The sequence below is a fragment of the Papio anubis genome, chromosome 16 (assembly GCF_008728515.1).
Source record: "Papio anubis isolate 15944 chromosome 16, Panubis1.0, whole genome shotgun sequence".
In the NCBI taxonomy this organism is placed as follows: domain Eukaryota; kingdom Metazoa; phylum Chordata; class Mammalia; order Primates; family Cercopithecidae; genus Papio; species Papio anubis.
In genome coordinates, this window is record NC_044991.1 from 64,485,538 (window position 1) to 64,508,654 (window position 23,117).

A 23,117-nucleotide genomic window follows, 5' to 3' on the forward strand; every position below is an offset into this window, starting at 1 on the left:
CTCTCTGTGTGTCTCCATAAGGCAGCCTTTCTCACTCCCCAAACTCCTAACTAGATAGAAAGGGAACACAGCATTCTGTGCATAAACAGGATTACAAAGAGAGGGTGAGTGCTGAGACTGTGCTGCTTAGAGGTTGTCTAATAGTTGAGATTTGGAAGGAGTTTGGAGGGGAAAGAAAGGGGTTTTAATATGGGGATGGGGTACTTTTAGGGAGAAAGGGAGCCCATGGGAGTGCGGGCAGCTTGTAAGACTCTAGGCAGCCTGAAGGCAGTTGGGAGATACCTGGAAGTGGAGGGTGGCAGGAGGTAGGGGAGGGAGCAGAAGTGAGGGTGGGAGGACCCAGAGAACAGTCTTGCCGCCTTTGCCGTTTTGCTCAGGGCAAAATCTTCCCTCTTGCTTAGCCTATAGAAACAAGGTTTATTAGTGGCTTTTTGGGTCAGAAGATAATATTTTTGGCTCCAGATGATGGGAAAGCCTTTGAAAAGCAAAAGAATGCCTTTCCTGTTGTTCCAGTAAGCCGATTTTTTGCAACTTGCTTATGACTTCAGTACTTCAATACTTAGCAGATTATTTGAAAGCTCTTTTGGGGTTAATCATGGAGGAAAAAAGGGAACACATACAAATGCTTCCCACCCCACCCCCTTCCTTTTCATAGTAGGAGCAAGAATCAGTTCGTAAAATGAAAACCCGTGTCCCTAGAATCGTAAGCCAAATGAAAAGGTTTTCTTATTGGTACCTCATTAAACTCAGACCTAAAAAAACAAACATTTGTTTGAGCCTGATGGAGGTGTGGGCCACACTTAATCCAAGCATTTTCTTGTAGGCTGGATTCTAAAATAGAAGATAATAGGTCCTAGTACCATTTCCATCTAGTCCAAGTTAGCAGATAAGTTTCATCTCTCATGCCAAGTCTGATCGATTGCATGGTGGCCATGGTGAAAAGGATTCTGGGGGCTGTTGCTTTGCTCTGGAGGAAAGAAAGTGATCGATGCTCTCTGTTCACTGTGAGCTGGGATTAGAGAATGAGAGTGCTGGTCTTTGGACTGGTCAATGGTTCTCCACGAGGCTGCACATTAGAACCACCTGGGGAGCTTTCAAAGGCCTAGACCTCACCCAGAGATTCTGATTCAGTTGTTCTCTGAAGCCTTGGATCAGTATTTTCTTTTTATTTATGTAGAGACAGGGTCTTGCTCTGTTGCCCAGGCTGAAGTGCAGTGGCATAATCGTAGCTCACTGCAGCCTTGACCTCCTGGACTCAAGTGATCCTCCCTTCCTCTGCCTCCTCGGTAGCTAGGACTACAGGTGTGCTCCACCACACCTGGCTAATTTTTAAATAATTTTTTGTAGAGACGTGGTTTCACTATGTAGCCCAGGCTGGTCTTGAACTCCTGGGCTCAGGTGATCCTCTCACCTTGGCCTCCCAAAGTGATGGGATTACAAGCATGAGCCAGTGTGCCCGGCTTGGATCAGTATTTTTTTTAAAGTGTCCAGGTGATTGTAATATGCAGCCACTGCTCAAGTCTTTAGATGATTTCCCTCAAACAGAAACCAATTTTAGGAGGACAGGATATGTTCAGTTCTTAGATGTGTCGTTTGAAATAATAGCAAAATGTTCCATGTGGGAAAGGAAAAGTGAGCAAGAAGTTGGGAAACAGAGACCTGATAATTATTTTATTAACACAGCATTATGATGTCTGGAATCCCAGCACTTGGGAGGCTGAAGTGGGTGGATCACTTGAGGTCAGGAGTCACAGACCAGCGTGGCCAATATGGTGAAACCCTCTCTCTACTAACAACACAAAAATTAGCCAGGCGTGGTGGTGCGTGCTTGTAATCCCAGTTGCTAGAGAGGCTGAGGCAGGAGAATCACTTGAATCTGGGAGGTGGAGGTTGCAGTGAGCTGAGATTGCGCCACTGCACTCCAGCCTGGGCGACAGAGCGAGACTCCATCTCAAAAACAAACAAACAAAAAAAAACCAAACCAAACAAATACAGCATTATTACTCGAAACCCAAGAATGAGTTGCTAAGTTTTTCGAGGGAAATGAAGACCCAGGAAAGACGTGAACTTGGAGCATACCCAACCTGTTGAAGTAGTTTCCTTGCAATGTAGGTAGACTGAGAAGGTGCAGGTGCTTTCCTAGAACCCAAGAGCAGGAGTGCGGCAGCGCCTCCGGAAGTGGCGGGAACTGGAACTTACTGCTCATCACTGGCATGCCCTCTGCCTCCCTTCCTGTTCCTCTCCTGCCTTTTGCTTTTCTAACGAGGACCCTGCTTCTCTGCTTGCTGGCCCTGTGATGAGATGCAGCACAGCCACTAAACATAACCATGCCTTCCTGCCGGACTCAGTTCCAGAATTCCCAGGGAAGGAACTGTGGCTGACCCAGCTTGGCACAGCTGTGGCCAGTGTGGGGGAGGGGAGGGTTCTGTGGCGTGACCTCTGAGTGGGGATGGGAAGGTCCATTCCCACAGGGGGAGTGCTGGGCAGAGAAAGCTGGGGTCTCCATTTCTCTCCCTCTCTCAAGTGACAGAGCAGTGGGCAGGGGACCAGGACGGTGTGGCCTGCCTGAAGTCCACTGAGTGGTCCATGGAGAGCACATGTGAGACCAGTGCCCTGGAGATGATTGAGGAAAGCCGGCCCAATCTGACACCACCACTGTGTTCCAGCTGCTCTCCTTCAGAGTTGGGTTTCAGTAGAAGAAAGTTCTCAGTAGGGAGTTCCTGGCTTTCTAGGGAAGTCTCGGGATAGGTTTGAGGGTCTGTGATCTCTGTCAAATTGTGTACAAGAATGTGAGGTTTATATGCCCAGGCATATTTTCTGGGGGAGATGGTCCATAGCCTCTCTACATGGAGTGCAGTAGGAAGTGGGAGGCAGGTTTCTTCTTAAGGTAGGGAGCCTGTCTCCCTCCTCCCCATAACCCTCCTCCAAGCCTCTTTCAGATCGATTTCTACATCGAGTGTTGATTCAGCCAACTCTAACTAAGCATGTGGGTGTTGACTCTGAGTTCAGCAACTTGTGTGGCGGATGGTCAGTCATACACGGTAGTGAATGAGAAACTCTCCTAGCTTCAGCATTGACTATTCTCATCTGTTCATGTGCTTATGGCACATCTTGTCAGCTCACAGCCAGCTGTCTGCTTCTAGAAGGCAGGTCCTTTCACTTCCATACTGCTATGTTTGTTGATTGCCACCGTCTTATATTAGTGGGGGCTCTTCCTGTTGCAAGTTCAGAAACTCAGCTCCAGCAGCTTCTCCGAATGAAAACAGTATTGGCTCTTGGAACTGAGAATTTCAAGGCACAGCTGGATTTAGGGGTTCAAGGGGTCTCCAGGGCTCCATCTGTCTGTCTCCTGGCTTTCCTGGGAGTGCTGGCTTCCTTCCTGGGCCCTTGCTCTGTGTTGGGAAAGATGGCTGCAGCAGCCACAGTCAGTGCCCTTATCAGTCAGGATTGACAGGTGAGAAAAGCCATTTTTCTGCCTCTCCTCACCTTCTGAGTCTCATGGAAGGCCTCTCCTTGGCCACATACACCTTGCCCCACAGGTGGGAAATGGGAATGAGTACTGTCTTTGGCCAGGCCACATGTAGCTGCCTACTCTTGTGACCCCAGTGACTGAGAGTCCCTCTGAACCCCATGGGATAGGGAAAGGGCAGGGCCCCCATGGAGAAGAGGTGCTGGGAAGACAGATAGCTAATGGCCAGCATTGCGATCTAGTGGAGGACTCAACACAGGTGATGGTGAGAGTGGTGGCTCCCAATGTGATGCCCGTGGCGACTTCACAACCAACCAGAAAGCCCTGCAGTGTTTAGACCCCTGATGATGTTTTGTCTCATCAGGGTGGTGAGCCACCTGCACCTACTGCACCACAGGTGGCTCATTCCTGTGGTGCAGTAGGACAGTGGCCTAGAAGGTCAGGACTCTTCTGGAAAATTTTGCACAAGGGTCTTGATTTTAAACGAGGCCCCTGGTTTCCAGTGAGGCCTGCTGTAAATAAATAATGAACCGCAGGCAAGCATCCACCCATTCTCAACACCTCAGGACACAGGCTCACAGAAGCAACTTTGCGTTTCTGCTCAGTGTGGTTTTAGAGCTTGGGAGGAGGTTGCAGTTGAATTGGGAGGCAGGCTGTTTTTTGCTTAATGACCCGTTCTGGGGATATTGCCGTGTGGTGGGCAGGATGAGGGTATAAACATGCTCCCACCAGCCTGTGGTCTGGAGATGTGTACCGACCGGTTCTTGGGAGAGACGGCTGGACACACAAGGAGCCGCAGAGCAGTCAGTGGGGAGGGCCGGCAGAGTCGTGCTGAATTGTGTCTGGAATGAGTTCCCAAAGGCTGTTCTTTCTAATCACAGTTCTCCCTGCCTGCCAAGTGCGTCCTGGACTCCGTGTCTCTGTTTGCCTTGTTGAGTCCACATGGATGGCCTCCCCTGCTCTGTTTCAGCCAGTCCTATCTTTGCTTAAGGCCACTGCTAGTTTCATCTCTGTGAGGACTTCTCAGCTCCCACCCTGTCTCAGGCCCTCATGGCCTGCTGGGATGGGCAGCACCTTCAGCGTTAGGCAGACTGGTCTGAGTGCTGACCTGCTCTTAGTCTGCCTCCGTCATCAGAAGAGGATCTTCCTGCCCAACTCCATTGTTCTTAGAGGGTCGTGCAAGATAAGGTGCACGAGGGTGCCTGAGTGTAGCAGAATGGTTTTCTTTCCCTGGGCCATTTTCAAGGAAAGAGTGGCCTGTGTAGAATGACATTTTGTCCTGATTTACAGTACTAAATCCACATTGAACTGTAGAGTGGAAATCATAAAATTCAATGCACTTTTCTTGCTGGAAGGGATGTGATGTATTGTGGCACAGATTCGATTATTCGAATTTGATGAATAGCAGCAATTTTCTGGCCTGGTAAGCGCTACAGAGCTACTTCATTATTGATGGGGCCTTTGTCCACAGAGGACGGCTCCGCGGACCCAGGAGCCTCCTGGCCGCGGGAGTTTTTTATATGTGACATGCGATTGCTGAGGAAACTTGAGGCTTGCTTCAGAGGAAGCGCAGTGCTCCCAGATTTAAAGGCGGGGCTGTCGGCTTTGTAGTCTGCTGTCTGTGTGGCTGGACTGGCAGCGTACATTTGAGGAGAAATGAAAAGGCAGCCCTTCATTCAGAGTCATTCTTTTCAGTGAAGAACTTGGAGCTACAGGCCCTGTGTGGCTGCCAGGACTCCAGGGCCCAGGTCATGTGGGTCACGGCCGCCTTTGCTTCCCTGCAGCTTGCATGGGGCTGTCACCTGGCCTCAGGGAGCCTGAGTGGCCTTGCCAGTGGAGTGTGGCTCGTGGTGGCTGGCTCACCAGGGCAATGGAGAGGCTCGGGGAGCATCCACACACAGACCCGCTAAGTGTGCGTTCTCTTCATTCCCCATGGGCACAGTGCCCACATGTACTGGATGCAGGTAGAGATACAGAGGAGGAAAGGGAGCAGAGTACTGGGAGACACTGGCTGGCCAATAGCCCAGGGTGACAAGAGTGGGCTGTGCAAGGGGGCCTGCCTGGAGACAGGGGCCAAGACTGAGCGAGAGGCCCGGAGCCCCCTGCCGAGTGTCTTGGAATTTATCTCACACAAAGGGGAACCAGCAAGGTTTTTAAAGGAGGAAACAGACACGATTGGGATTGTTGTTGTCATTGTTTTTTTTATTTGTTTGTTTGTTTTTGTTTTGAATGAAACTTTTTTTGAGTTTTGCTCTTGTTGCCCAGGCTGGAGTACAATGGCACAATCTTGGCTCACGTCAACCTCCTGGGTTCAAGCTATTCTCCTGCCTCAGCTTCCCGAGTAGCTGGGATTACAGGCATGCACCACCACGCCTGGCTAATTTTGTATTTTTAATAGCGATGGCGTTTCTCCATGTTGGTCAGGCTGGTCTCGAACTCCCGACCTCAGGTGATCCACCCGCCTTGGCCTCCCAAAGTGCTGGGATTACAGGCATGAGCCACCGCGCCTGGCGTGTTGTCATTGTATTAGGAAAATTGACTCTGAAAGTAACATAAAGTAAACTCTGATGAATATGGGGAGGTAGAGGCATGGGCAGGAGAATCTGTGGGAGTTGGATGCAACCAGCGGGGCTGGCAGGGGACCTGGGTCTGAGCTGGGCAGTGGAGTGTGTCCAGAGGGGACTGGCTGGGTCTAGAGCCCGCTGGAAAGTGGAATGGACAGACCTTGGGGATAGGTTGGATGCTGAGAACTCATAAATGACTTGGAGGTGTCTAGCTTGGGTAACTGGGTGCATGACGGCTCTAAAAGCTGAGGTGGGGAAGAGAGGAGGAGGTCTGGGGTGAGGAGGAGACAGATCACGCATTCAGATGACTCGATAACTGTAATATGTACACACACCCACAGAAGACTGCCTTCAGCTGTAAAAAATCAAGTGATCTGGAGTACAAACCCACTTTTCTGACTCCTATAGGGACTTTAGTCACAAACAAGGGGTTTTAAGTGACCCATCGACAGATAGGTTCTCAGAGGAGCTGTACTTATCGTTCCAGAGGCAGCTTGTGGTTCTGGGGGCTGCTAAACAGAGAGTAGGTTTCACAGTTAACTCAGATTCAACGTATTCCTACCCCTGAGGACTCCAGGAAACTTGAGAGAGGCTGGACTCTGTACCCATGAAGAGGTTAGGTTCAAATCTTGGGTCTGCTACTCACCAGCTAAGACCTTAGGCAAGTCATATGACCTGAGTGTCTGTTCCTTTGTTTATAAATTGGGCCTCATTATGGCACTTTGTGAGGCCGTCATGTCCAGACACATAACACAGGGCCTGGCATATTATAAACAATAAATAATTAGCAGCTGTTATGGCTCTTGTTATTTTTTAGAGAGGGAGTCTCACTCTGTTGCCCAGGCTGGAGTGTAGTAGCTATTTATAGACACAGTCATAGCACACTATACCCTCAAACTCTTGGGCTTCAGTGATCCTCCTGTCTCAACCTCTCAAGTAGCCGGGAGGACAGGTATGTGCCACCACGCCCAGCTGTTGTTGTTGTTATTGGCAGCTATCCTTAGGCATACTTTAGGCCAGGGTATGTATATTGGGTTTTAAGTCTGTTCATATCCTCTGTGATCATAGAAAAGTGAGGCCTAGTTTTAAGTGCTGTATTTTCATGGGAATAAACAAGAATGAAGTTCTCATGGTTACTGGGAGACTTGGCTGTTCTTTCATTTCATTCATTCATTCATTCATTCACTCATTCATTCATTCAGCAACAGTTGAAGCTATCCCAAAGTGCTCATGGGCTAATAGGGGCTAACATGAAAACATGTAACTATGGGAAAATAATAGTGGCATTATGGGCTGGGCGCAGTGACTCACACCTGTAATCCCAGCACTGTGGGAGGCTGAGGCGGTTGGATCATTTGAGGTCAGGAGTTCGAGACCAGCTTGGCCAACGTGACAAAACCCCATCTCTACTTAAAATATAAAAAATTAGCTGTGCGTGGTGGCGGGTGCCTGTAATTCTAGCTACTCAGGAGACTGAGGCAGGAGAATCGCTTGAACCTGGGAGGTGGAGGTTACAATGAACTAAGATCAAGCCACTGCACTCCAGCCTGGGCAAAAGAGTGAGACCCTGTCTTAAAAAAAGTAGTGACATTATAAGGTTCCTGGGTGCCTAGGGGCCCGAGGAAGGAGGAGGGGCTGCCCCCAGCTGGAGGGAGGAGCAGGGAAGGAAGGCTAGACAGTGAGTAGGAGTGTATTCATGGACAGGGCCAAACAATGGGAGCAGTTTGCCAGGTGGCCAAGGAAGCAGGTATTCCTGTTGATGAAGGTGACCAGCGGAAGCTCTGGGGCCTGACTTAGTGTGGGGGATAAAGAGGAGCCCGGGTGAGGCTGGAGAAGCGGTCTCCTTAGATGCCGTTCCACAGAGAGCCACTGGAAGCTTTCAGGTGGAAGGTGCAGTGGCCAGAACTGCACTTTAGAAGAGTTCCTTTGGTGGGTGCATGAGGAATGGACAAAGACAGCAGGCACTTCGCTTAGCAGTGGGCAGAACCGAAGGGGGAATTGGATGCTGGAGAGAGTAGCAGAATCAAGAGGTAGAGGGGGTCATGTCAGCAGGACATGGTGACCCACTGGACAGTGGGGAGCAGAGAGACGGTGAGGTCACCAGGTCTCTGGTTGCTCCACCAGTGAGAGGAGGGCTGGGCCTTCTGGGGTCAGGGACAGTTCAGTTGGAGGTGCCTTAGAGACGCCGGTCCCCATCGTCTGGCAGACAGCTGGATCAAGGGAGAGGTCTGGGAGGTGCCAGAAGGGTTGAGGCTCCAGAGAGGGCCTGTGGAGTGAGGGAGGCACTAGGGTGGCAACTGGGTCTCACTGTCCCTGTGGTCTCTGAACTGAGCCCCATTGAAACTGGAGGAGCCCCCAGCCTTGAACTCAGAAGGCAGACTCCTTCCTAGAGATCCAGGCAGGCCTTGCAAATTTTGTTTTGTTTTGTTTTGGCCAAGTTACATAAACAGAGTAGGGGACCTTCAGATCATTTTGACTTTTGGCAGGAGGAGGTTCAGCAGGCCAAGGGAATCCAGCGCTGCAGTGAGAGGCTGGGGAGGGGAAGCCCTTCGGTTATCTTGGGACAGTCACTCCTTGGGGGCCTGAGACCTGACTGGCTCTTCATAACTGGTTTTCTTACCCAGGCGGGAGACAAGTGTTGGCTGATAGGAGGGAGCTGACAGGCCTCTGGATCGGATCCGAGGCAGGGACTGCCCTCCCCTGCATGGGCCCTCCTCTTCTGTAGGGTGAGCTGAGGCTTGGGCCATGGGCCAATGGGGCAAGCAAGGAAGGTCAGGGAGTGTAGTGAGCTGGAAGCCGGGTTGGCAAATGAAACACAGAGGGGTTTTTTCCTCATCTGGAAGTATCCCCCCTCCCAGGAATCTTAGTCTGCTTCGTATTTTCCTATTTCTCATAAAGAACACGGGCACTGAGAAACATTTCCCAATCAGTGCTGGGGGCGGCGGGGTGTGGGGGCATGGTCGGCACCTGAAAAGGGGCAGCGCCTCCTCAGCCCATCGCTGCCACAAGGGAATGCAGGGCCAGTGTCACCGGACAGTTAGTTTCAAGAGAATCTAGGAATCCAGATTTAATGGGAAATCTCCCAATTGGCTTGAGTTTTTAAATAAACACTGTAGGCCAAATGAAGTCTGTGGCCTGGACAAGGCCTGTGGGCTGTGATTGGCGTTCTCTGGGCTAGCCCGGCCTCTCGGACGTCCGTCCTTTCTGGCCACGGCACACTGCAAGTTATCACTCAGAGGAGGAGAGGACACTAGACAGGAGCACACGGAGCCTGTTCCAGATTCTTCTCTGACATGAGCCTGAGTGGCCTGGGCCAAGCTGTGTCCCTTCGCTGGAGTCTACCTTCCTTATCAGCACAGTAAAGACCAGGGCTGGATCTGTGGGTTTGAACCTTTTATTCCTTAGCAGCAGAACTTTGTTTCATTTAAATCTTACAAGGGACAAATCACAGTGTATGAAATAGATTGAAAATCAGAGCTGCTCCTGTCGCCAGGGGAGTCTGGAATTCTGCCCCAAGGCCCCACAGAGGCACCTCTGCCAGGCTCCGCAGAACACAGTGTGGAACTGCGTACCTGCTGGCAGGCCCTCTGTACCCCTCCCAGCCCTGGCATTCTGTGGGTTGAATGGGAAGACAAGAATGGCAGCCAGAGGAGGGCAAGCCACAGCGAGTCTGCCCCACAGCCAGCTCCTCGCCCACATTTTGTCCAGTCCCTGACACAGGATGATCGGCCAGCCACTGGATGCAGCTGGCACTTCCTGGGTGCTTTCCACGTAGTTTTGCCGCCTCACATCAGTCCTGTAAGGCGGGCGTGGCTATTTCCATTTCACAGGTGAGTAAACCAAGACACAGAAAGGGGAAGTGAGTTTCCCACAAAGTCAGTTGGCTGGAAAGGGAAGGATCCCAGGTTCTGCCTGGGCGTCTGAGATCCCACAAGCTGCCCCCTCCCCGTGGGGCCTCCTTTATTCTCCACTGAGAGCCACGATGCTCCCGGGGCAGTCCCACATACATGTGGGTGCTAGGTCCCGGGAATGACGATTTCCATCTCTTGTGTTTCTGTGGCATGCTTCTTTGCTTTCCGATGTGATCTCCTTTTGCTGGCATCAGGCTTGATCCATCTAAGCAGGACTCTCCTTTTTATCACCTCACAGGAGGCCGAACCGTCTGAGCCCAGAAGTGCTGAGGTGACGAGGAAGCCCAAGGCTGCTGTTCCTTCTGTGAACAAGAGGCCCAAGAAAGAGACTAAGAAGAAGCGGTAGAAGAGGAGGCCCGAGGAGCCGGGCAGGCAGGGAGAGGGTCTTGGGGACAGCCCTCCTGGGAATCTACATCCTGTTCCCCCCATCCCAGGCTCGGGATCTGAGCAGGCTGTGACGCCCTTGGACCACAGAGATCTAGACAGTCATGACAGTCCCTAGGCTCCAGCTCGGCAATCCATCACTTCCTCTTCCTTCTGCTTCTGTGACGGTTTAGAGTCAAGGGGACTGAAACTGTGAGCATAGACTGTATTAGGTTTGTTCAGAAGCCAGTTCAGCTCACAGAGTCACATTTTCTTAATTAGTCATGTGTCCATCCTTGAGTCGCCCCCTCCTTGTGGGTTTACACTACATTTTGGCGTCATTATCTAATGCTGACAAGTACACCCTCTCCCATTATTTGTGCACTGCAAATCTCCTGCTAATCAGTCACTTTTGTTGCTGCTGTGTAGACAGAGCCAGGCCTCACCTGTTTGTTTAGGCCAAGATGCCATGGCCATGCAATGTTAGTGATCCCACTGGCTGCGACAGCCAGGCCCAGAAAATGCCTGCCGTGAGAGCCAGCAGACGGCCAGGCCAGGGTAGGCAGTGCCTGCTTCTGCTCCATCAGGTGCAGGGTATTTGGCTGAAGGTGTGCATATTTCCTGGGCACAAACTTCCTGAGCCTCTGAAATGGGAGGCTCATCAATTTCAGACCAACCTCTTTTCAACCCATCATAGCACATTCAAGGTGTGCCTTTTACTTCTACTTGTACATCCCCCATCCCTTCAATTCTTTCATTCCCTGACCAGTGAGCGAGTTCCTGGGGGAAGTGTGAATAAACTGACATGCAAGCTTCAGAACCTGCCTGTGTTGTCTTTTGCTGAGGGAGAGCGGAAGCCTAGGGCCCTGCCCTGGGGATGAGGGAAAGGCTTGCCCCCCAGAGAAGTGGGACAGTGGGGGTGAAGCTGGCCATAATGGGGTGGCTTTGGCAAGAGCAGCTCTGCAGGCTGAGCCATTCTGGAAGAAGTTTTCAGGAAGGGTCCGGCTAAGTGCTTCGTGTGGCCTTTAGTCACTGGAAACACTTGTGAATGGCCATGGGTGTGTTAGAGTTTCCACTGGGTCCAGGCCCTGCTCATTCCCTACGTTCCTTCTGAGGAAGATGCTGCTTGTCGTCACAGTGGCTTGAGGAAAACCAAGTGCAATACGGTAAAAGGCCTTATGTGGCATTGGCCAGGTGTAGTCACTTGCCCTGAATCAGCTGCTGAGGAAAAGCCCTGGCCCCTTGGTAACTCAGATTTGCCCAGCTCGTTTACAGCCTGCCGGACAACTTTCCCAAATGTCAGGACTGATGAGGATCTTAAGGGATGAGCGACTGTCATCTCCGTTTTGGAGATGGGAAACTGAAGTCCAGACTGCTTGAGAATGTCCAAGCCGGGATTTGGACCCAGCCCACGGCACATTCCTTGGTATTTAACAGGTATTTAGCGAGTGCTATGAGGGTCCTGCTCTGCTGCAGAGGGGCTTGGCAAGATCTCCCAGCACTTGAGGTTTCAGGAGAGGAAGTCCAGGGGCTGGAGCTTGTGCATAATGAAGGGCCAGTCTTGGCTAGATACTGGCTTGAGGAGGAGCTTCTGCGGAGTGTTGCTGTTTCGCAACACTTTAATGAGAGTTTCAATGCCAGGCCCCATGCTAGGAACTGAGGATGCAGAAATAAGGAACCTTCCCAGAAACCCAGAGTGCACCTGGCCAAGTGGGAGACTCAGACATGTAAGCAGGTTTGATGTGGGGAGTTTCTCCAACAGAGGAGCTATTTCTCCAACAGTGTTCCCAGGGGCACCCAGCTCAATCTCGAGGGGTTAGGTGCAGCCATCTGGCAGAGTGGAAGTGATGGAGCTGAGTCTTAAAGGCTCAGCAGGACTTGAGACCACAGGGAAATGAGGCTGGGAGAGCAGGGGCCAGAGCTGTAGTGCAGACCTGTTTCAGCTTGTGGGGCAGAGACAGCTTCTGGCTCTGGGGAGCAGTGCCACCTCAATAGATCCTCTCCCTTAAAGGCTGGGCCAGAGAATAGCCCTCAGAAAGCAAGGCTGTCATCCTCTGCTCCACCAAACCCTTCTTCCACATGTACTGTGGGCAGAGTTTGCGGCATTTGGTTCTCTTGGTTTTCAGGACCCATCCTCTCCGGATTTCCCTCGTGCATTACTAGTTCCTGCTCATGAGAGGGGCCCAGGCTTCAGTCCTTAGTCCTCTATCGTCTGTTATACAGAAGCTCCAGTCCCTAGACTTCCTCTCTGCACCCACTCCTTTGAAGATCTCATCTAGGCTCGAGGCTTTAAATACAACCCATATTAGGATTTTCCAGAGAAACATGGAAGGAGACTTTAAAAGTTTGGTTTTTTGAGATGGAGTCTTGCTCTGTCGCCCAGGTTGGAGTGCAGTGGCGCGATCTCAGCTCACTGTAGCCTCTGTCTCCCAGGTTCAAGCGATTCTCCTGCCTCAGCCTCCCGAGTAGCTGGGATTACAGGCACGTGCCACCACGCCCAGCTAGTTTTTGTATTTTTAGTAGAGGTGGGGTTTGGCCATGTTGGCCAGGCTGGTCTCGAACTCCTGGCCACAAGTGATCCACCTGCCTCAGCCTCCCAGAGTGCTGGGATTACAGACGTGAGCCACTGTACCCAGCGAGATTTCTTATAAGATATTGTCTCCAGTGATTATGGAGGCTGAGAAGTCCCACAGTCTGCTGCCTGCAAGCTGGAAACCCAAGAAAGCCAGTAGAGGGCCGATGGTGTAGATTCTGTCTGAGCCTGAAGGCTGAGAACCTGGAGTGCTGTGAGCAGAAGACAGACGTCCCAGCTTGTGCAGTCAGACAGTGGGAGGGCGAGTCCAACCTTCCTCCATCTTTTTGTTCTGTTCAGGCCCTTAAATGGATGAGGCCCACCCGCTTTACTCACTCCACAGATTCAAATGCTAATCTCTTCCGGAACACAGACACACCCAGAAATACTATTTAATCAGATATCTGCATGTCCTGTGGCCTAGTCAAGCTGACATGTAAAATTAACCATCACACCGCTCACATGCTGAAGGCTCCCGGACGGATCTCTCCAGCCCCTCTCCTGAGCTCCAGACTCACGAATCTGACTTCCTACTCCTTATCTCCATTTGAATACACAGCAGGCATCTCAAAGCACATTCCTGATCTCACCAGCAGCCCCAGGCCTGCTCTTTCTGTGGTCTTTCCTATCTTAAAGAGCATCTTAAAAAAAACAAAGTATGTATTTAAAGTGTACAACTTGCTGATTTGATATATGTATATGTTGTGAAATAATCACCACAATCAAGCTAATTAAAATACCCATCACCTCACATCATTATGTGTGTGTGTGTGTGTGTGTGTGTGTGTCGGGCGGTGGGGGGTGGGGTGAGAACACTTACGATCTTAGAAAATTTCAAGTGTTGACCCTTGAGCAACATGGGTTTGCACTGTGTGGTCCATTTATACGCAGCTTTTTTTCAGTAAATAAAATTCCTTCATAACCACATCCACATCTACAACCAAAAGCAGATCAAAAATAGTGTTTGTGGGATGTGAAATTCACGTATATGGAGGGCTAACTTCTCCTAGAGGCGGTTTTCACAGGGCCCACCTCGAGACTTGAATATGTGTGGGTTTTGATGTCTGCGGGAGTCCTGAAACAAATCCCAGGCAGATACCCAGAGATGACTGTAGTACAGTATCGTCTATAGTCACCATGCTATACATTAGATCTCCAACACTCTTTTATCTGGCATAACTGAAACTTTGTGCCCCTTAACCAACAGCTCCCCATCACCCACTACTCCTAGCCCTTAACAACCTCCATTCTACTCTCTGATTCTATAGGTTTGACTATTTTAGATTCTACATATAAATGAGATCATACAATATTTCTCTCTGTGTGTCTGGCTTATTTCACACGTCCATTTGTGTTGTTGCAAATGGCAGAATTTCCCTTTTTTTTTTTTTTTTTTTGAGACGGAGTCTCGCTTTGTCACCCAGACTGGAGTGCAGTGGTGCGATCTTGGCTCACTGCAACCTTCACCTCCTGGGTTCAAGTAATTCTCCTGCCTCAGCCTCCTGAGTAGCCGGGACTACAGGCTGGGCTACCATGCCTGGCTAATTTTTGTATTTTTCATAGAGACGGGGTTTCATCATGTTGGCCAGGCTGGTCTTGAACTCCCAACCTCGTGACCTGCCCACCTCGGCCTCTGGGGTTATAGGTGTAAGCCACTGTGCCTGGCCTGGATTTCCTTTTTCTTTTTTCTTTTTTTTTTTTGAGATAGAGCCTTGCTCTGTCACCCAGGCTGGAGTGCAGTGGTCCGATCTCGACTAATGGCTGAGGTTCACGCCATTCTTCTGCCTCAGCCTCCCAATTAGCTGGGACTACAGGCGTCCACCACCAGGCCCGGCTAATTTTTTGTATTGTTAGTAGAGACGGGGTTTCACCCTGTTAGCCGAGATGGTCTTGATCTCCTGACCTCGAGATCCATCCGCCTCGGCCTCCCAAAGTGCTGGGATTACAGGCGTGAGCAACCACGCCCGGCCTCCTTTTTCTTTTTTTTTTTTTTAAGGCTTAATAATATTCCATTGTATGTATACACCACATTTCCTTTATCCATTCATCAGTTGATGAACATTTAGGTGGTTTCTGTATCTTATCTGTTATGAATAATGCTGCAATAAACATAGGAATGTAGCATATCTTTGAGATACTGATTTAATTTCCTTTGGATAAATACCCAGAAGTGGGATTATTGGATCATTTGGTAGTTTGTTTTTTTTTTAAATCTTTTGAGGAGCCTCCATACCGTTTTCTGTAATGGCTATACCAATTTACATTCCCATCAGTAGAGTACCAGGGTTCCAGTTTCTTCACATCTTTGCCAACAGTTACCTTTTGTCTTTAAAATAATAGCCCCTCTAATAGGTGTGAGGTGACATCTCTTGGTTTTGATTTGCATTATTTAGTGATGTTGATAACCTTTCCATAGAACCTGTTGGCCATTAGTATGTCTTCTTTGGAAAACTGTCTATTTAGGTCCTTTGACCATTTAAAAAATTGGGTTCATTGGGTTGTTATTTTGCTATGGAGTTGTATGAGTTTCTTTTTTTTTTTTTTGATACGGAGTCTTGCTCTGTCGCCCAGGCTGGAGCGCAGTGGCCATATGTCAGCTCACTGCAAGCTCCGCCTCCCGAGTTTATGCCATTCTCCTGCCTCAGCCTCCCCAGTAGCTGGGACTACAGGCGCCCGCCACCTCGCCCGGCTAGTTTTTTGTATTTTTTAGTAGAGATGGGGTTTCACCGGGTTAGCCAGGATGGTCTCGATCTCCTGACCTCGTGATCCGCCCGTCTCGGCCTCCCAAAGTGCTGGGATTACAGGCTTGAGCCACTGTGCCCGGCCCTGTATGAGTTTCTCATATATTTTGGACATTAATGCCCTATCAAATATATGATTTGCAAACATTTCCTTCCATTCTGTAGATTGTCTTTTCATTTTGTTATTTCCTTTGCTGTGTGGAAACTTTTTAGTTTGATGCAGTCCATTTTTTTTTTTATTTTTGTGTTTGTTGCCTGTGCTTTAGTTGCCATATCCAAAAAATTGTTGCCAAGGCCAATGTCAGAATGCTTTTTCCCAACTGGGTGTGGTGGCTTACACTTATAATCCCAGCACTTTGGGAGGCCTAGCTGGGAAGACATTTGGGGCCAGGAGTTTGAGACCAGCCTGGGCAACATAGAACGTAGTGAGACACCATCTCTGCAAAAAATAAACAAATAAATAAATTACATATATATGATTTTAAAAAGCTTTTTCCCTGTTTTCTTCTAGGAGTTTTACAATTTCAGATTTTATATTTAAGTGTTTAATCTATTTTGAGATGATTTTTGTATATAGTATAAGGGTTCGGTTTCATTATTTTGTAGGTGGCTATCTAGTTTTCCAAGCACTATTTATTTATTTATTTATTTTGAGACAGAATATCTTTATTGCTCAGGCTGGAGTGCAATGGCACAATCATGGCTCATTGCAGCCAAAGACTCCAGCTATCTTCCTGCCTCAGCCTCCCAAGTAGCTGGGACTACAGGTGCACACCACCACACCCAGCTATTTTTTTTTTATTTTTTGTAGAGACAGAGTCCCAGTATGTTGCCTAGGGTGGTCCTGAACTCCTGGGTTTAAGTGATCCTCCTGCCTCAGCTTCCCAAAGGTCTAAGATTACAGGCTTGAGCCACTGTGCCCATCCCAACACCATTTATTGAAGAGGTTATATTTCCCCTTTTGTGTATTCTTAGTGCCCTTGTCAAAAATTAGTTGACCATGTATGCTTGGGTCTATTTCCAGGCTCTTTGCTCTTTTCAATTGGATTATGTATTTGTTTTTATGTCAGCACCATACTGTTTTGATTACTGTAGCTTTGTGATATAATTTGAAACCAGGAAGTGTGATGCCTCCTCCAGCTTTGTTCTTTCTCAAGATTGCTCTGGCTATGTGAGGTCTTTTGTGGGTTATATGAATTTTAGGATTTTCTTTTTTATTTCTGTGAAAAGTGCCATTGGAATTTTGATAGGGATTACATTTCATCTGTGGGTTGCTTTGGGTAATATGGATATTTTAGCAATATTAATTCTTCCAATCCGTGAACATTGGATATCTTTCACTTATTTGTGTCTTAAAGAACATCTTAATTCTTCCAGTTGCTTGGGCCAAAAACCTTGAAGTTATTCTTAACTTCCCTCTCTCTGTCACACTCCCCTTCTGACCCTTAAGTATCTCCTTGCCACTCAACCTTAAAAATCCACAATGACACTATCTCACCACTTCACTACCCTTATCTCACCTGGATATTGCAGCACCCTCCTCACGGGTAGTCTGTTCTCAAAACAGCAGCCAGAGGGATCCTTTTAAAACTTGTGAGATCACCTCCATCACCTGTCCCCATCTCACTCAGGTAAAGGCCAAAGTCCTCACTGGGACCCACAGAGCCTGCAAGAACCACTTCACCTCCTTCACCTCTCTGACTTCATTTCCCCCCACTCCTCCTTGCCCACTTCACTGTCTAAAGGACTAAACCACTAATGGTAAAACTGTGCTCATCAGTGAGGAAGAGATCTAGAGAAGAGTTTTGTTTTTATTTTTTAATGTATTGGAGTAAAAGTCAATGACATAAAATTGACCATTTTAAATAAGCATACAATTCAGCAGCATTTTAGTGCTTTCACAGTGTTGTACAGCCACCACCTCTATCTTCTTCCAAATTTATATATTTTTTAGAGGCAAGGTCTTGCTTTTTTACCCAGGCTGGAGTACAGTTACACCATCATAGCTCACTGCAGCCTCGATGTCCTGGTTCCAAGCAATCCTCCTGCCTCAGCTTTCTGACAGAGTAGCTGGGGCTACAGGTGCGTACCACCACCCCCGACTAATTTTTAAATTGTTTGTAGAGACAGGATCTCACTATGTTGCCCAGGCTTATCTTGAACTACTGGCCTCAATTCATCCTCCCACCTTGGCCTCCCAAAGCCTTGGGATTACAGGCATGAGCCACCATCCCCCACCAGTAGAGCCACTTTAGAAACTGGGGTTTCTGGGAGCTAAATGATGAGAACTTATGAACAGAAAAAAGGAAACAACAGACACTGGGGTCTACTTGAGAGGGGAGGATGGGAGGAGGAGAGGAGCAAAAAAGATCACTATTGGGTACTGGGCTTAATAACTGGGTGATGGAATGATATGTACAACAAACTCCCATGATACATGTTTGCATATGTAACAAACCTTCACATGTACCCCCAAACCTAAAAGTTAAAAAAATTAAAGAAAACTGGAGTTTCTTTTAAAAATTTAACATACATCTAAGCTATGAGCCAGCATTCCACTCCTAGATATTACCCAAGAGAGGCGAAAATATTTGTCCACAAAAATTTTGTGCTAAATTCAAGCTGGATTGTTCATAGCAGCTTTATTCATAGTAGTCAAAAACTAAAAATAGCCCTGATGTTCATCAACAATAGAATGAGTGAAATGCAGCATATTTATACAATGAAATACTACACACCATCAAGTAATGATTGACTGTCAGGCATGGTGGCTCAAGCTTGTAATCCCAGCTACTCAGGAAGTTGAGGTGGAAGGATCCCTTGAGCCCTGGAGTTCGAGGCTGCAGGGGACTATGATTGCACCACTGCATTCCAGTCTGGGTGTCAGAATGAAATCCTATCTCTAAAAAAAAAAAAAAAAGAAAGAAAAGAAAGAAAGAAATGATTACAGATATGCACAATATGAATACGGATGATTTTCTACTTTAATTTTTCAACTTTATGATCCTGTGAAAGAGATACACGTTCAGTAGAAACCGTATTTTGAGTACCCATATAACCATTCTGTTTTTCACTTTCAGTAAAGTATTCAATAAATTACCTAAGATATTCAACACATCACTATAGAATAGGCTTTGTGTTCGATGATTTTGCCCAGCTGTAAGCTATTGTAAGTGTTCGGAGCACGTTCAAGGTAGGCTAGGCTACGCTAGGATGTTTGGTAGGTTAGGCGTATTAAATGCATTTTTTTTAACTTTTTTTTTTTTAAAGACAGGGTCTCACTCTGTCATCTAGGCTGGAGTGCTGTGGTATGATCATAGCTCACTGTAGCCTCTAACTCCTGGGCTCAAGCCATCCTTTCACCTCAGCTTCCCAAGTAGCTGGGACTAGAGGCTTATACCACCACGCGTGGCTAATTTTTTAAAATGTATTTTTTTGGTAGAGGTGGGGTCTTACTATGTTGCCCAGGTTGGTCTTGAACTCATGACATTCAAAGCACTGGGATTATAGGTGTGAGCCATTGTGCCTGGCCTAAATGCACTAAAATAATTTTTTTTTTGTCGGTATAGTAGGTATATAGATTTGTGGGGTACATGAGATATTTTAATACAAGCATACAAGGTGTCATAATCACATTGAGGTAAGCATCTATCATTTCTTTGTGTTACAAACAGTCCAGTTATACTCTTGTAGTTATTTAAAATGTACAACAAATTATTGTTGACTGTAGTCACCTTGTGCTATCAAATACTAGATCTTATTCATTCTACCTAACTCTAACCATTCTACCTAACCATTGTCCTTTCCCCTGCCAAATGCATTTTTGACTTAATGATATTTTCTATTTAGGATGGGTTTATCAGGATGTGACACCACTGCAAGTTAAGGAACATCTGTATACTGTCTGGTTCTATTCCCGTGAAATTCTAAAATAGACACAACTAACCTGTGGTGATAGAAATCAGATCTGTGGCTACTTCTGGGAAGAGGGTTGACTAGGAAAAGGCATGAGAAAACTATCTGGGATGATGAATTTTTTCTTTTCTTTTTTGAGGCAGGGTCTTGCTCTGTCACCCAGGCTGGAGTGCAGTGGTGGGATCTCAGCTGACTGCAACCTCTCCCTCCCAGGCTCAAGTGATCTTCACACCTCAGCCTCCCGCGTAGCCAGGACCACAGGCATGTGCTACCACACCCAACTAACGTTTTGTATTTTTTGCAGAGACAGGGTCTTGCCATATTACCCAAGCTGGTCATTAACTCTTGGGCTCAAGTGGTCCACCCCCTTGGCCTCCCAAAGTGCTGGGATCACCTGCTGGAAATGTTTTATACCTTGATATGCAGTCATCAAAGTTGACTGAATGCTTCAGATCTGAGCATTTCACTATTTGTAAATTGCTTTTTCCTAAAATATTTTCCTAGGCTGAGGTGGGCGGATCACTTAAGCCCAGGAGACTAGGCTGAGCAACATAGTCAGGCCCTGTCTCTATTTAAAAAACAAAACAAAACAAAAACAAAAACAAAAACTTAAAAAAAATTTTCCTGTGGGTCAAGACGTAAGCTATGTGTTTGAGACACATTATGTCATTTAACTTGTAAGCGAATTCATTATGGTAGATATTATTGTCTCTGCCTTAGAAAACTGAAGGGTTTTCCCAGAAGGGTTAAACAACTTGCCTCATTAAGAAAGGTGGGATTAAAAGCCAGCACTATGACCCCAAAGCCCATACCTCAAGGGTTACCTCTTCTCTCTAACCCATTCTTTTCCCTAAGATTTTACAAAAGGGGAAACTGAGTCCCAGAGAGGGTTGGAGACATGCTCAATGCCACATAGCTCTTTGGAATCAGAATGGAACTAGAACCCAGGTTTCCAGAGCTTTCTTACTGCATCCCACTTGGGCAAAGAGGTCAAACTCACTCCCACCTCCACCCAGCTGCAGGTTGGGAGCTCAAAGTATAATTTTTAAGAACTTGAGTATAGCATTCATGTTATGGGAGGCCCAAATTCAGGGCATAGATATCCTGTGACTTCAAAATGAGAGACTGTGCTTTCCATCTGTCTTTGTATTATTGGAGTCGTTCCAGGCTGGTTTTTGAATCATGGAGGCTTGCCATCCGCCCTGCTGCAATTATCACATTTTACACCCAGGATCCCTAACCAGACTCACCTATTCCCTCCCTCCATGGCTTTTTGGGTGGCAAGATTTCTAATCCAACACATTCCACAAGCTTCCCTCTACTTAATTTAAGAGGAGCCAGTATGAGTTTCTCATCTTCTCCTTGACACTCGGAGTTCTGACATGGATTCATGTCAAGAACAACAAAACAGCCAATCGAATTTAGTTTTAACCCACATCCAATCAACCAACAATAAGAGCGGCTGTTGTCAGGTTCAGCCTATCACATTGTTCAAAAAGTGATGTCGTCTCTTGTGTTGCTAGAAGGTACCATCTTGTGTTTTGAGAGAATTAGGCTTGAATGATGATAGATTCCTCCCAAAAAAGCTTGGTTCTCTGGGAGGAAAAAAATACGTGTCCCAGCTTCTTTGGCCATCTTCTGCTAAAGAGAAATTTCGTTAAAAAATGCTGGCCTGGTGTGGTAGCTAATGCCTGAAATCCCAGCACTCTGGGAGGCCAAGGCGGAAAGACTGTTTGAGCCCAGGAGTTCAAAAGCAGCCTGGGCAACATGGCAAGACCCCAGCTCTAAAAAAAACAACCACCCAAAATTAGCCAGGCATGGTGGTGCACGCCTGTAGTCCCAGGAGGCTGAGAAGGGAGGATCACTTGAGCCCAGGGAGGTGGAGGCTGCAGTGAGCTGTGATGGTGTCACTGCCCTCCAGCCTGGGTGATAGAGAGAGACCAGGTCTCCAAAAATATATATATATATATCTTTTCCTCCTCCTTAAAAGTCACAGAGTGTGTTTTACGGGCTGCCTTTTCTCTGGAACTGGCAAGTGGTGCTGTGAATGAATCACCCTGTTTCTTGGGAATGTTTTGCTCCCAGAGCTCAAGGGGGTACAACAAGATGATAAACAGCCTCTTGAAAGTGCCTCTCCTCCCCCCGCTGTGGGGCTGGGAGCCTGTGAGTTCATGGAACTGGACAGTGGCCGAGCTTTCAGAGACCGCTGAGTCCAACTCAGTTGTGCAGATCAGGAAACCTGGGCTTTCACATTTATGGAAAGGGAGCCAGGAGCAGGGGCGAGGCCATCTGAGTATGACCCATCCCCACTGCTGGCGGGCCTGTGGTTCGTACCCTCGTCCCTCTAAGTTTCACCCTCCTTCTCTGGAAGATGAGGGCAGGATGCCTGATGTTCCCTGTGGTTTCCTATCATTTGAGGACCCTGAGTCTTTGCTCCTATGTAGTCACCTGATAGAAATGCCAAATCTGAAATGTGGTACTTTGCTTCTCAAGCCAGAGAAAGATCCAGGCTTATGGCCCTTAGCAAGAGCCCAAGTGATTCAGTTCAGCTCAGGTGGGTTCAACAAATACACCCACACCCTGGCCCTGTTCAACCCCTATGCTGGGCACCGGGATGCCAGGTGGGTCAGATCCGGCTCCTGCCTCCAGTCAGTGGGGCTAGGCAGACGCACAGAAAGACTATGACCATAGGCTGTGGCAAGCCTGGGAGTAGCTTTGGGAACACAGGCGAGGGCCTAACCAAGCCTAGGGGAGAGCCAAGGAAGGCCTCTGGGGGCAGGTAGCCATGCTGGAGGGTTCGCATCTGGCGGCACTGAGGAGGTGATGGACAAATGGGATGAGACCTTGGGCAAGGCCCTTCCCGTCTAGGCCTGGGTCTCCCCAGAATGCACTTGCAGGGGCTGGCGGAGGTCTCCCTACCTCTGGACTTCTGGGGTGGGGAAAGTGTTAATGTTCGTTGTGAGCTTGGAGGGCGCCTGTCCATGGCCAGGAGAGACTATCCTATCCTGGCACCCAAGGCTGTGGTCTTCTTCTTCTCCCGTAGGTCCAGAGTCCTCTGGGAACATAAGGGCGCTGCCCGGTAGCCCTCTCAGTTCTGACCGAGTCCGAGTGTGTGTGGGAACACCCCGAGCTGGGAGAGGGGAGAGTGAGGCACCCTGCCCTCTCCTGACCCCTGCCTTGTCCTCAGTCCATTGGAGAATTGCCACAGGCAAGAAATAGCCCTCGATAATACACAGGTTAACTCGGAAGTGCACAGCTGCTGATCAATACCAAAAATGAAATTCTTTTTTTTTTTTTTTTTTTTTTTTGAGACAGTCTCTCTCTGTTGCCCAGGCTGGAGTGCAGTGGCATGATCTTGGCTCACTGCAACCTCCACCTCCCAGGTTCAAACAATTCTCGTGCCTCAGCCTTAAAGTAGTCCGGGACAGCAAGCGTGCGCCACCATGCCTGGCTAATTTTTTTTTTTTCTGAGTCTGAGTCTGGCTCTGCTGCTCCAGGCTAGAGTGCAATGTAGAAAGCATCTCGCTCATCCCTCTGCTTCCCCGGGTTCAAGCATCTCCTGCCTCAGCCTCCTGAGTAGCT

At 48.2% G+C, this 23,117-nt stretch overlaps 2 protein-coding genes across 5 annotated transcripts in view; both read left to right on the top strand.

Annotated features, from left to right (window-relative positions):
- Positions 1–11,124, top strand: part of MANBAL (mannosidase beta like) — a 27,287-nt gene extending 16,163 nt beyond the window's left edge. For 3 of the 4 annotated variants that reach the window (XR_004179063.1, XR_004179065.1, XR_004179064.1), the window contains exons 3-4: positions 10,183–10,361; positions 10,393–11,124. Coding sequence is in view for 1 of the 4 variants with exons in the window: in XM_009216154.3 (XP_009214418.1) it covers positions 10,183–10,290 (108 nt within the window). In the remaining 3 variants the exon portion in view is untranslated. Of the gene's footprint in view, positions 1–10,182 lie in introns of all 4 variants that reach the window. The other variant, XM_009216154.3, reaches the window with a different exon arrangement.
- SRC (SRC proto-oncogene, non-receptor tyrosine kinase) overlaps positions 1–23,117 on the top strand; it is a 103,784-nt gene that overhangs the window by 4,432 nt on the left and 76,235 nt on the right. The window lies entirely within an intron of this gene.